Here is a 12,917-nt window from a genome sequence, read left to right on the forward strand (position 1 = left end):
ACTCTTCATTCTCTTCCTATAAGTCAAAGAACTGATACTTATCAAAGTAAGAAAACAGAGACTAAGAGAGATTGGTATCTCTATTCCCACTGAAAACCATTCAATGAGATGCATGGAAACCCTGTTTCATTGATGGGGGATGGAGAAGTGGTTTTTGGAAATTTAATACCACTTATCGCTACCAATTTCCTGTGTCATTTCTTCTAGCAAATGGACTGAAGGGATTATATCAGAATCATGCACTGGAGTCCCCTGGTGTTTTCATACAGAAGCCTGATGAAGCGCAGTAAGTTCAATTAAGGATCAAAAAGGAGCCCTCAAACTGTGTTTCCTTCTCAGGGCTAACTCCCAGGGAGAAGAATCAATATGCCAGCAAATTTGGAAAACTCAGCAGTGGCCACAGGACTAGAATAGGTCAGTTTTCATTCCAATCCCAAAGAAAGGCAACACCAAAGAATGTCAAACTACTGCACAACTGCACTCATCTCACACGCTAGCAAAGTAATGCTCAAAATTCTCCAAGCCAGGCTTCAACTGTGAACTTCCAGATGTTCAAACTAGATTTAGAAAAGGCAGAGGAACCAGAGATCCAATTGCCAACATCTGTTGGATTATCGAAAAAGCAACAGAGTTCCAGAAAGACATCTATTTTTGCTTTATTGACTACACCAAAGCCTTTGACTGTGTGGAGCTCAACAAACTATGGAAAATTCTTAAAGATATAGCAGACCACCTGACCTGCCTCCTGAGAAATCTGTATGCATGTCAAGGAGCAACAGTTAGAACTGGACATGGAACAACAGACCGGTTCCAAATCTGGAAAGGAGAATGTCAAGGCTGTATATTGTGACCCTGTTTCTTTAACTTATATGCAGAGTTCTTTTCAGTCGCTCAGTCGTGTCCGACTCTGCAACCCCGTGAACTGCAGCATGCCAGGCCTCCCTGTCCATCACCAACTCTCGGAGTCCACCCAAACCCATGTCCATTGAGTCGGTGCTGCCATCCAACCATCTCATCCTCTGTCATCCCCTTCTCCTCCTGCCCTCAATCTTTCCCAGCATCAGGGTCTTTTCATATGAGTCAGCTCTTTGCATCAGGTGGCCAAAGTATTAGAGTTTCAGCTTCAACATCAGTCCTTCCAATGAACACCCAGGACTGATTTCCTTTAGGATGGACTGGTTGGATCTCCTTGCAGTCCAAGGGACTCTCAAGAGTCTTCTCCAACACCACAGTTCAAAAGCATCAATTCTTCAGTGCTCAGCTAACTCTCACATCCATACATGACCACTGGAAAAACCATAGCCTTGACTAGATGGACCTTTGTTGACAAAGTAATGTTATCACCGACTCAACGGACATGAGTTTGAGTAAGCTCTGGGAGTTGGTGATGGACAGGGAGGCCTGGCGAGCTGCAGTCCATGGGGTCGCAAAGAGTCCAGCACAACTGAACAACTGAACAACTGAATTGAACCGAACTGACCCTTTCTACACTGATAGCGTGTGTTGATGTTGCTACTTAAACCTGCCGAGGGGCCAGGCAGGTAATTTAGAAGCATGCAGCGCAGCACAGGGCCTATGGCCCATCAGAGAGCTCAAGCCCCATCCGAAGGGGGTACCCTCCACTAGCCCAGCATGTCCGTGGGATGGAAATCATTCAAACAGTAGCAGAACAAAACAACAAAACACCAACCCCACAACCCACACACTGGGTGGCCCACCAAAATCCTGGCATGGCAGACTAGATGCACGAGACACCTGCTCCCAGCCTCTGCTTTCACTTCCAAGTGCATGAATACTAATGTTTGGCAGCCTTTCTCTCCTTGGAGAATTTTTTTCTCCATTAAGATATCAGGTGTAAAGTAGCACTGGCCAATAGCCATACAAAATTGTGATTTGTATGGAAAGAATCCCCTCAATTAAGGAAACGTGCTTCTACACATTATTCCATGAGTCTTCCAAGAGCAGTTTCATATAGGCCTAGCAGATAGCACATTGTTACAATCCCAGTTTCAGAGAAGAGGCAAAGTGCCTGAACTCAGCTCCTTCAAGGGGCAAGGCCACATCCTTAGCCGCTAAACTTAAAACTGTAATAACATCTCCTATTGAGTAGGTACCCATCATGGAAGGAACACAGGGGTCAGTTAGATAATTGATAAGTGCACATTAACTTTTTCAATTGTTTCCACCATTTAAAGTACAAAAGCAATGCTGTACAGGATTACACATCATCGTAGAACACTCAAACGAAAACTATGGAATAATCACACCCCGCCCCCATACCTGCCCTGAGGCCATCCACACTGATGGGAAGGACACCCTGTAAGTACAAGCAACACCTCCACGTGATAAACCATGAAGCATTCCCTCTTAAGCTGCACGGTTAATTTCAGATCCTGCCTGGACCAGCCCGCGAGTCCCCGCCCACTCGCTAGCCCCGCCCCACCCCTAGTCAGCCGCGCCCTATTCCGAGTCGGCCCCGCCCCACCCCGAGTGCGGGCTTCTCGTCCAGCCCACTCGCTAGCCCCGCCCCACCCCGAGTCACCCAGTCCCCACGCTCGCCCCACCCCACTCGCTCCTCCCCCGAGAGCCCGGATGCGGAAGTGGGGCTGGGTTTCCGCTGTTCCTTCGGCTCCTCTCGGCTGGTGGAGTGTGTTTCGCGTCTGGTCGGTCCCTCCCCGAGGCTGCGGCGCTGACGTGGCTCCCGGAAGTGGGACTGGCGCTGAGCCGTCATGTTGCAGCAGGTAAGGGGCTGTGGGCGCCGGGAGAGGGCGGTGGCGGCTGGGCTCGCCGATTGAGGGCCTGGGGGGGTCTGGCCTGCCGGGTTTGAAGGGGGCGGTAGCGAAGACGCCAAGTGTGGACGGGCGAGGGGAGGGTGCCGCTACCCTGGACGTGAGATTAGAGGAGTTGCCCTCCCCGGCCTAGCAGTGAAGTTTATGCCGTCGAAGCAGCGTTGGAGGTGATGGACGCTTGACTCCCGTGACCACATCTGCCCTCAGGGGTAATTACAGCCCTTACGTTTATATCTTCCTGTTTTCGGAAAGATTACACTTTTACTCAGATTATCGTAGGTGTTTTTTTCGTGTTGAGAGGTTACTGTGGTCCTGGCACCGTTCTAGGCCCTGGGAAAGAGCTGCGAACAACGCGGAATGCTTCCTGCCCTGAATGGGAGGGTGAAATGGACTGTGCGGGGGTGGGAGCTTGTCCAGGGCCGGGGCGCGGAGACAAGCTAAGTTACAAGACTAAAAGTGTTTTCACATGGTGATAACAAAGCCAGGGTGATGTGATGGCAGAGACCTGGGCTGTGAGTTGCAGGTGGCTGTGACCGTGTCTTTCCATTGTCTTCCGTGTTGACTGGCTTGCTGCCTTGCGTGGAGTGGGCATGGAGGACGGAATTTTCGTTTTGCTTCATGAGTGTTTACTTTTCCTATCAGGACAGTAATGACGACACTGAAGATGTTTCACTGTTTGACGCGGAAGAGGAGACAACTAACAGACCGAAAAAATCCAAAATCAGGTATGAGGATAAGTTGTAAGGGATGGGTTAGCGTCTGTGCTGTTTTGTCTGTTGACTGGTGCCAGCACTGGGGTTCCAGGAAGAGTGGTTGTGACAGTGCTGGTGAAGACTGTGTACTGCCAATTTGCTCTTCAGTCTGAGATGTGATGACATCTCACGTTTTCTCTGGGAGTAACTGACATATGGAATTTTACTCAGTACTGAGTTTTCAAATCTGCAAAGCCAATTATTTGAACACTGGTGTTTTTAAATCTGACTTTTGTACCAAGGACGCACCATTTTTTTAGATAGTTTCTAAAGATACATTACATTTGGGTTAATTGTGAAAATTTCAGTACTGTATCTTTTGTATCAATTAATATGAAAACATCAAGCCAAACAAATTTCAATTCCAAACTTAGTACTCTCTAAAGAAATTCAGTTAATGAAATCGAACTCTACCTGAACCTTGAAAACATTACGCCAAGTGAGAGATATCAGTGCAGAAGACCACATTTTATATGATTTCATTTATGTGGAATGTCCAGAACAGGCAAATCCATAGGGACAGAAAGTATGTTAGTGGTTATCAAGGGCTGGAGGAGGGGTGCTGTTGCTGCTGCTGCTAAGTCGCTTCAGTCATGTCTGACTCTGTGCAACCCCATAGACGGCAGCCCACCAGGCTCCCCTGTCTCTGGGATTCTCCAGGCAAGAACACTGGAGTGGGTTGCCATTTCCTTCTCCAATGCATGAAAGTGAAAAATGAAAGCGAAGTCGCTCAGTCGTGTCCGACTCTTTGTGACCCCATGGACTGTAGCCTACCAGGCTCCTCTGTCCATGGGATTTTCCAGGCAAGAGTACTGGAGTGGGGTGCCATTGCCTTCTCCAGGAGGAGGGATGAGATTGGGGTAAATGAGGGCATGACTGCCCATGGGTACAGGATTTCTTCTGGGGGAGCATCATGAAAAAGTTCTTAAATTGATTGTGTGATAGTTGCACAATTCTGTGAATATACCAGAAATCACTGAATTATACCCTTTAAACAGGTGAATTGTATGGCATGTGGTTGTATCTCAATGATGCTGTTAATAAAACACCAACTCGGCCTGATGGGTATTTTGTCTTAATGCCTGAAGGGATTTCTGAGGGCCTGGGAATTCTGAGGGCGTGCTTTTTAGACAGGTGAAAATAGGAGTCAGTCCCTAAGAGTATAGTGTCCCTTATTTCTCCAGCCTTGGTAAGGTTTCTTGTTATGTATCTTGTGAAAGTTTATAGTCAGTGAGGTGTAAAGTCATGTTTACATAGTGTATTTTCTGTGACAGCAGGGTCTAGTCAAATAATGGGACTTAGGAAAAAAGAGAGGTACTAGGTTTGCTTCTTCCTCAAGTCACGTTTTATTTTGACAAGACTCTGCATGGTTGTGTGGCTGAAACATTTTCATCTACGTCTGCGGTATCTGTCGTAAAATGTAATTGCATTTCTTTTGTTATGTTTTGGTTTTCAGACACCCAGTGGCATCATTTTTCCATTTATTCTTTCGAGTCAGTGCAATTATAGTCTATCTTCTCTGTGAATTGTTCAGCAGCAGCTTTATTGCCTGTATGGTGACAATTATCTTGTTGTTGTCATGTGACTTTTGGGCAGTCAAGGTAGGTTTGATTGTTTTTATTTTAAAATTGTTGAATATAATGAGATTGAATGACGTATAAACAGTAAAAAAAAAAAAAAAAAGACACAGCATTTTTGATTGCGGTTGATTTATCTTTTTGTTACCTTAGGCCTCATCTGTGTAAAAGTGCCAGTTATGTCACAGTAGGTTACTACTCTACTGACTTGTCTGTGTGTTATATTAACCTGCATCAGCTTTAAAGTGAAACAAACAAAAATGCGACCAGCAGCTACAGACTACACATACTGCTTCTGGTCCACACCATTGGTTTTGCTTCAAGGGTCACCTCTGGCTGTGCCATGTGTGATTTCTAGATAAGACCCCAGGATAGCTTGACCACAGATAACTGAAGGAGTCCCCACCATTGTGAAGGCTCCCATGGGAGCTCCAGGACAGTGTTTCTTAGCCAGGGCCAATTCCCCCCACCCCAGCGGGCATTTGTTGTATGGTGGTTGGAAGGGTAGTTGTATAGATAGAGGGGCATGTGAGGAAGTCACTGTGGTCAAATATGAAATGTAGACCCCAGGATTAGGCATATGAGTATTCACTGTAAAACTTTTTTGTATATTTTGAAATTTTCAAATTTCGAATACAGGGGAAAAAAAATGCAAAAACTAGTTTTGGAATTTCAGAGATGTGTTTACTGATTCAAAAACCAATAAGGTGTTACAAGTCTACTCATGCCCCCCAACCCAACCATTTTAGATCTTTTGATTCTTACAGATAATCAGAAGTGGTTGACTTGGTGGTGGCCAGTTTCCGTAGGCCCCAAAATATAGAAAATAAAGATTACAAAGGTCTGTTTCCTGTAGGTACTTCTTTTGTACAGTCTTCTTTGGCTTGAATTTCTTTGAATTTCTTTAGTTGCTTTATGTCCTAAAGTGTTTACTGTATCCAGGTCATAGTTTTGTTTTGATGAATGTTTCTTTTTGTTGTTCATGTTATTTCTGCCTAGCCAGATAGAACACTACCTTTTGACTTTTAGTCAGTTCTTTCTGGTAATTTCTAAAAATTAAATAATTAGAACCTTGTGGGTTTAGAGGTTTAAGAAATATGGCCAGAAAATATATTTTCTGATGAACTCTTTAAAAAAAAAAAAACAAAGGCTTAAACAAAGTCACTCTTTTTGTGTGGCAGGATTACTTACAGATACACAAATAATTGAGATATAAAATTAAGTCAGGAATGGGGAAACTATTAAATGGCCTGCTTACACAGTACCAGAGACTGGGTGGCTCACAAACAACAGGGATTTATTTTCCACATTCTTGAGGCTGGAAATCCAGGTACAGGGTGCCAGCATGGTCAGCTTCTGGCGAGGGCCCTTCTCCGGGTTCTAGATTGCTCACCTCTCACACAGCTGAGAGCAGAGAGAGAGGGTAGAAACCCTCCTGCCTCTAAGGGGGACACTAATCCCATCTGCACAGGCTCCCCCTTCCCTACCTCATCTCACCCTCGTCACCTCCCTGAGGCTTTCTCCTGACACCATCATTGGGTGATGCCATGGGGGTAGACTTTCAGCACATGAATTTGAGGGAACGCAGTATTCAGTCCAAAAGTAGGTCCCAGTGGCTAAAGAGTCGGGTTTAGAAACAGGGAACCAGAGAAAGGACGAGAGCTCATGAGGGGAAAGAAGAGTGATGTTTGTGGATGTGCCGACCCTGTCACCTCTGTCCTGCTGGGCCTGCCATGGCCATTGTAGTTACTCTTTTGTCCAGGCCTCGTATGTACTGGTCTTAACTGGGTGTTACAGATGGAAAGCTGATGATTTGTTGTGAAATGTTGCACTAAGATAGGATGTTAAGGTAGATCTGTCAGTGCTGTTTTTAAAATGTGTGTATATGTATTAATCTTCACCAGAATGTCACAGGTAGACTAATGGTTGGCCTGCGCTGGTGGAATCATATTGATGAAGATGGAAAAAGCCATTGGGTGTTTGAATCCCGGAAGGTAAACAGCCTTTGGTGTTTTGGTTTTCTTGCATGTCATTTAATACATTTTGTGTAGATAACACTTGAATATTTAAGGATAAATTACATGTGCAGACGTAATCAACTCGTAAAGAACTACCCCGGATCACTTGGCAGGGCAGCACTAAACTAGGTGGTCTTCTGAACTCCCTGTTTTCTGTGGTCGGCTCAGGCTGAAAATGGTGTGTCCAGGAAAGAATCCTGAGAGAGGGCTTGGGCTCCAAGTGTATGCCGTGTGCCTGGCTGGCCCCTAGGGGCTGCTGCTGCAGGATCTCTTCTGAGCCCCTTGGCTCTGTGGGCTGTGCCAGGGGTAACTGCCTCCAATGGCTCCCTCTTGCCCCCACCGTCCTCTTCCATTCGTGGGCAGGGAAGAAAGAGGATTGCAACTGCATAGAAAATCTGAGTTGACGGAAGCAGTTTGCTTTTCAGGCTTTGCCTTCAGAAGCCCCGGGGGACGCTGGTCTGTTTGGGGTTTTAGGCTGCTTCTCTGTAGTGGAATCAGCTTGGGTGACAGAGGACAGCATTCTTGGAGACAGCACGGGTTATCTCTCTTGCCTTCTGCTTGGAAGGGCCCTGAGTAGTGCTTCTCAGAAAGCAGTTTTGTGCTCAGTGAGCCCTAGACCTTTATGTTATAAAACCCACCTGGGGAACAGCACACCACCTTTTACATTCCTGGGTATTGCTAAGACGTCATGGTCATGGTTAGCGTCCTGACTTCTGGACTCTGACTTGACCTTTGAGTCTCTAGGATGACCATAGCCTTGATTTCCTGAATCCTTAACCACGAAGGTGTCGTTCAAGGATTGCTTACGAATAACCAGTGTAAGTGCAAGAGGCGTGACTAGAAGCCTGTCAGAGGCCACCCTTACTGTGTTGGGTGATGACAAACTGTCCATTCTGCCTTGAAAATGAAGCATTCGATTTAAAACAAAGCATGTTAAGACCAGCTCTAAATATCACAGTGGTGGTACATGTACTGTTTGAATGGGGCAGGAGTAGGGGTTCAAAGTTGGGACTTGGGTTGTCTGTATTAATTTATTTAAATTTGAGGGTAAGGAGTTTTTCATTAAAAATGTTTTAACTTTTTCCCAATAAATATCACAGAACCTCGGTTATTAAATCTGTGTTGTTTTGTAGGCCTCCCCTCAAGAGGGTAAAACCGTCTCCGAGGCTGAATCAAGGATCTTCTGGTTGGGACTCGTTGCCTGCCCCATGCTGTGGGTGGTCTTTGCCTTCAGTGCCCTCTTCTCTTTCAGAGTAAAGTGGTTGGTGAGTGTCAGTGACCCACCCAAGTGGCTGGTGGGTAATCTCAATAGGCGACCACCTATCTTACCAATAACATTAGGGTTCTGTCTTGAACAGGCAGCTTCGTCCTGTATTTCCTGAGTTTGGGTTCTCAACTCTGCTTTCCTCTGAGCACCAGAAAACAGAGTCCTGTGAAAGACCCCATCTCACCAGTTCTCCAGATGCCCAGCAGTGTGTTGACTTAGTCCATTTAAGTGATTACCACATTGGTAATCACAGTGCAGTGATTACCACATTGGTCCCATGACCTTGTCAGATGTGGGTGGTCCACATACTGCAGACATGCTTAGCTTAGTTTGGAACTAACGGTGGTGCTTGCTGAAAATGCTGGTGGTGACCGGTCCTGGTCATCTACTGCAACAGTCATTGTACGATCTCTCTCAGTTTCTCTGGTTCAGGAGGTTGGAACGGGCTTGTCTGGGAAGTTCTGGCTTGGGATCTTTTGGTTTTTTTTGATCAGACAGTGGCTGGGGGCTGGTATGGCTCCTCTCTATGAGGTCCTATGGCCTCCCATGTGGACTTTGCACATGGCTAGTTGGGACTTCCTCACAACCTGGTGGCCTCGTGGCAGTAGGACTGCTTACTTGAGGGTCACAGCTCCAGGTGAGAGTGCTCACATGCTGAGGTACCTGGTGCAGCTGTACCTGTCTGCTCCGGCTGCCCTGACAAAGTACCACAGACTGGGGGCTGACACAGCAGAACTGTGTTTTCTCCCAATTCTGAAGGTCTCTGTCTCTCTGGCTTATTGGCCGTCTTCTCCCTGTGTCTTTACATGGTCTTCCCTCTGTACACATCAGTGTCCTAATAATCTCTTCTACTTATAAGGACGTCAGTCATGTGGGATTAGGGCCATGTTGATCTTTCTCTTGACCATTCTTTTGGAATTCTTAAGGAAACAGTTGACATTTGCACTCCTTCTGGGTCTCAATTACTTTTATATCTCTCTCCACTCAGAACCATGGAAAATACTAGAGAGGGAATGGTCTTGCCACTGCACCCCCAGATCTGACACAGAGCATGCATGTTGATGGCTGCTTGTTGGACAGTGCAGAGCTCGTGGTGGATGAGTCTCTTCTGGAAGGGAGACGTGAGGAATCTCTGCCACCCTTCACAAAGCTTCCTGTTCCTCTTCTTTCCCGAGCTGGGCTCCGTGTCTCATTGATGGCAGAGAGAATAGTCAGTCACCATCAGGCCCGTAACCGTTGATTGTTGTCCTCCCCCAGGCGGTGGTTATCATGGGCGTGGTGCTGCAAGGGGCCAACCTGTATGGCTACATCAGGTGCAAGGTGGGCAGCAGGAAGAACCTAACCAGCATGGCCACCTCGTACCTTGGGAGGCAGTTTTTAAGACAAGTAAGTGTTCTCTGGATGTAAGGATCATTTTGATGTGGTCAGTGACTAATGTAGTGATGATTTCTAACTCTTGTAGAGTTTAATTTCTGTGAAATACTTGAAGTTTTTAAAGGGACATATTTAAGGATGAAATGATGATGGTCAAGTTATTTTAATTTGTCTTTGGAAGCTTTTAGGACATTCCAAAAATGTCGGTGTCCTGAAGTTATTTTAAAACCAGAGGGCTAAAATGTTCATTGACAATTTTTTTTTTTTTTTTTAGAAAAATTAGCTGAAGTTCAGTTGCTTTCCATTACTTCTGGTGGCAGTTTTGAAGAATGTATATTATATGGTTTTAGGGTTTATAGTAAGAGCAAGTTAGAAACATAAGACCGTATCATTAAAGACTATTTTAAAAGTACTCAGATTTCTTTAAGAACGTGTAAGTTTTAGTACTGTAGTTTCCGGATGTGAAGATTTCAGTTAGAGTTTTCAGTGGGATCAGTAGTATTCTTAGGTAAAAAATAGTTGCTGGTAAAATCTTTAGGAAATTGATTAGGCCTTTGTGTGAGCGACGCCTCACATTTGTGTTTGTGCAGTAGGTTGGGCAGGTAATGATGTGTGGGACAGTTACGGGTTTTCAACCTTGGCCCTGCATCAGGATCACCTGGAGGGCTAGAACACAGATCTCGGGGTCCCACCCCCAAAGTTTCTTATTTACTTGATAACCTGGGGCCAGGTCTCACCAGTTGCATGTTTACAGGTTTCCAGGTGGTGCTGATGTTGCCGGTCCAAAGATTACATTTGTGACTAAGGCTCTGAGAGGCTAAGTGGTGTCTCAGAAATATACAGCAGCTAAGTGGTTCAAAGTGAGGGCTTAACTTAGCTCTCCTCTCTCTTTTTTTTTTTTTCCCATCAGCTCTCCTCTCTTGAAGGTTGTTGCTCTTTCCTGTTTGGTTTCTCTTGTAGGAAAGTTAAGAAGTGGGGAAAGCAAGGACTCTTGCAGGGCCATGACTCCTCTTGAGGGCTTTGGCAGAGGCCTAGTATACTTTTGCTGGGTGAAGTCCACCTTATGGTAATTTTCAAGTGTGCGCTCAATAGGTTTTTCCCTTCAAATTTTGAACCTTGAGCCTCACGTACATGGACAGGGTCAGTAGACTTACATGGCAGCCAGTGATGCTCTGCTCCAGTGAGACTGCTTGCTGGACATCCGGGTGGACTCACTGCTTTACTTCTCCAGCATGACAGTAGTTTTTAACATGTAGTAACTGCATCTGCTGACAAATACAAAATGTTTTCCTAGTACTTTGAATCTGGTGTTTTATGTAAAATAGCTTTTCTTTATTTTGTAAGTTGGTTTTGGCATTAAGGAATTGTTTCTCTTTCGCAGACCACCAGTGACACTCAGACCTCCTCAGGAGAGTGAGAGCCGGCGTGCTTTTTTCACGCGGAACAGCCTGGGGGGTCTTGACTCTGAACCTTCAGAACTCAGAAGCTATTGCAAAGAGGAGTGTGGGGTTTGTTTTTCCATTTAAAAATTTACTTTAAGAAAAAGGAAAAGTAGTTTTCATATTAAGTTTTTGTCTTCTTTCTAGCACTTGGGCCTTGAAGGTGTGGTGTGGCTAGAAACATTGTCAGCATTTGGTTTATGGTGTACATAGGTGTCTATCCATAGTCATGTGAGATCCCCTTGTCTTAAGTTAAAGTGTTTGTGTTCATGTCCTTGTAAATGGAGACCTTTGCATCTTGGTCCATAGAACACAGAAGGATGTTCTTAGTCGATCTCAAAACTCTCTGTGTTTACATACTGTGTCTGTAGATTATTTTAAAAGAAGTTTTTGCTTCCATGGTAAGAGTGAGCACTTTGGCTAATGTATACGTTAGAAATAATGGTTAATTTTACACTTAATATATACTTCATGGTGAAACTTCTTATCCTAGGCATTCACAGGCAGGTAAAAACCACACTTGGGCTGTTGGTATTAACTAGTTTCTAAAATTAGGTTTATTGATGAGTTTCGTACTCAAAACCCAGTTAACATAACAGGAACATTCATAGTGTATTTTCATGGGATTCCTAGGGATCGCTGCTGTTCTATTTATTTTGGGGGGAAAATAGCCAGATTTTACTTTGAAACTCCTAGAAGCTCTTCACTGGTCCTCGGCCTAATGAAGTCTTTCTCCACTAAAAGAGTATTATTCTTATGTCATAGTGAGAATAATTATTTTGATACTTGGCATTGTAAATGCCTAAAAGACATTTTGTTTTATGAATCTATTTTTTTGTCTTGTTGTAATGGGGATATTGTAAATCATGCATTTGTATTAGTGGTATTTCTTAAAACAACATATGTAACAATCTGCAAAATACTGTAGGCATCTGTGAATTCTGTCGTAGGTACTGTAAACTTTGTTTTAATCAATGGATTATTTTGTGACTATTTATACATTGTTAAAAATTTTTTGAAGATGTTTTGTTTAATTGAATGAATGTCTTTATTGGAGTGAGAGCTTTGAAGGTACATAACTTTATATTTGTATAAAACTCTACAAAGCACTATGACGTTTGTGATCTCATTTGATCCTCATGGCAAACCTGTTTTGTGTGACACCAGTGTATTGGTGACAGAGCCGGACCTCAGGTCACTGAGTGACATGTCCAAGGAGCCACTGATTACAGGAAGACCTATCAGGACACATCTCTGATTTTTAGAGGAAGTCCTTGTCTCTAAATGTCCTTTCCTTTCTTATGAATCATTAACTTACTAAGTCATTAATTTGGTTAAGTGCTTGTTTCCCATTTTATTTGTACTCACCTGGTGAGGAAAGTGAATGCTGTGTAAAGACAGGTTTTTATTGAACCTGAAAGATCTGACGTCAGTCTGTTGAGTTGGGAGTCTAGCAGGAGACCCAGTGGTGTCGTTCTCGAGGCAGCTGTTGTTATTTGAGGCTGCGATTCTAAACCAAACTGAATTTTGGAACGTGCACGTGGCAGCGCCTGCTGTTTACTGCTGTTTATCCCCCACGATTAGTTTTTCCCTTCTATTCATTTCCCACTTGTTAGCCAGAACATGGCAACAAAGACAGTGTTTTCCAGATTTTTTTGCTGTTTCGTGGCTGCACTTCCAGGAATTATCCTTAGAAGGATG

At 44.5% G+C, this 12,917-nt stretch overlaps 1 protein-coding gene across 2 annotated transcripts; it reads left to right on the forward strand.

Annotated features, from left to right (window-relative positions):
* Window positions 1-2,703: 2,703 nt before the first annotated feature.
* On the forward strand, window positions 2,704-12,326 carry TVP23C (trans-golgi network vesicle protein 23 homolog C). 2 transcript variants are annotated; one of them, XM_081583909.1, is made up of 7 exons: window positions 2,704-2,998; window positions 3,432-3,514; window positions 4,998-5,142; window positions 7,023-7,112; window positions 8,270-8,401; window positions 9,661-9,789; window positions 11,159-12,326. In XM_081583909.1, exons 3-7 carry the CDS (start codon window positions 5,095-5,097, stop codon window positions 11,192-11,194), a joined length of 435 nt encoding a protein of 144 aa, XP_081440035.1. In that variant the 5' UTR covers window positions 2,704-2,998; window positions 3,432-3,514; window positions 4,998-5,094; the 3' UTR covers window positions 11,195-12,326. The 2 variants fall into 2 exon arrangements, with proteins under 2 accessions (XP_081440035.1, XP_081440034.1); XM_081583908.1 differs by having other exon boundaries at window positions 2,704-2,741.
* Window positions 12,327-12,917: the final 591 nt, after the last annotated feature.

Source organism: Giraffa tippelskirchi, chromosome 3, assembly GCF_054371585.1.
Source record: "Giraffa tippelskirchi isolate mGirTip1 chromosome 3, T2T-mGirTip1v1.2.pri, whole genome shotgun sequence".
NCBI lineage: Eukaryota > Metazoa > Chordata > Mammalia > Artiodactyla > Giraffidae > Giraffa > Giraffa tippelskirchi.

Excerpts from the sequence above, each read along its gene's own strand:
- TVP23C (XM_081583908.1), top strand. Across the intron at positions 5,143-7,022 it reads GTGACTTTTGGGCAGTCAAG|AATGTCACAGGTAGACTAAT; the intron begins GTAGGTTTGATT and ends AATCTTCACCAG. Across the intron at positions 8,402-9,660 it reads CTTTCAGAGTAAAGTGGTTG|GCGGTGGTTATCATGGGCGT; the intron begins GTGAGTGTCAGT and ends GTCCTCCCCCAG.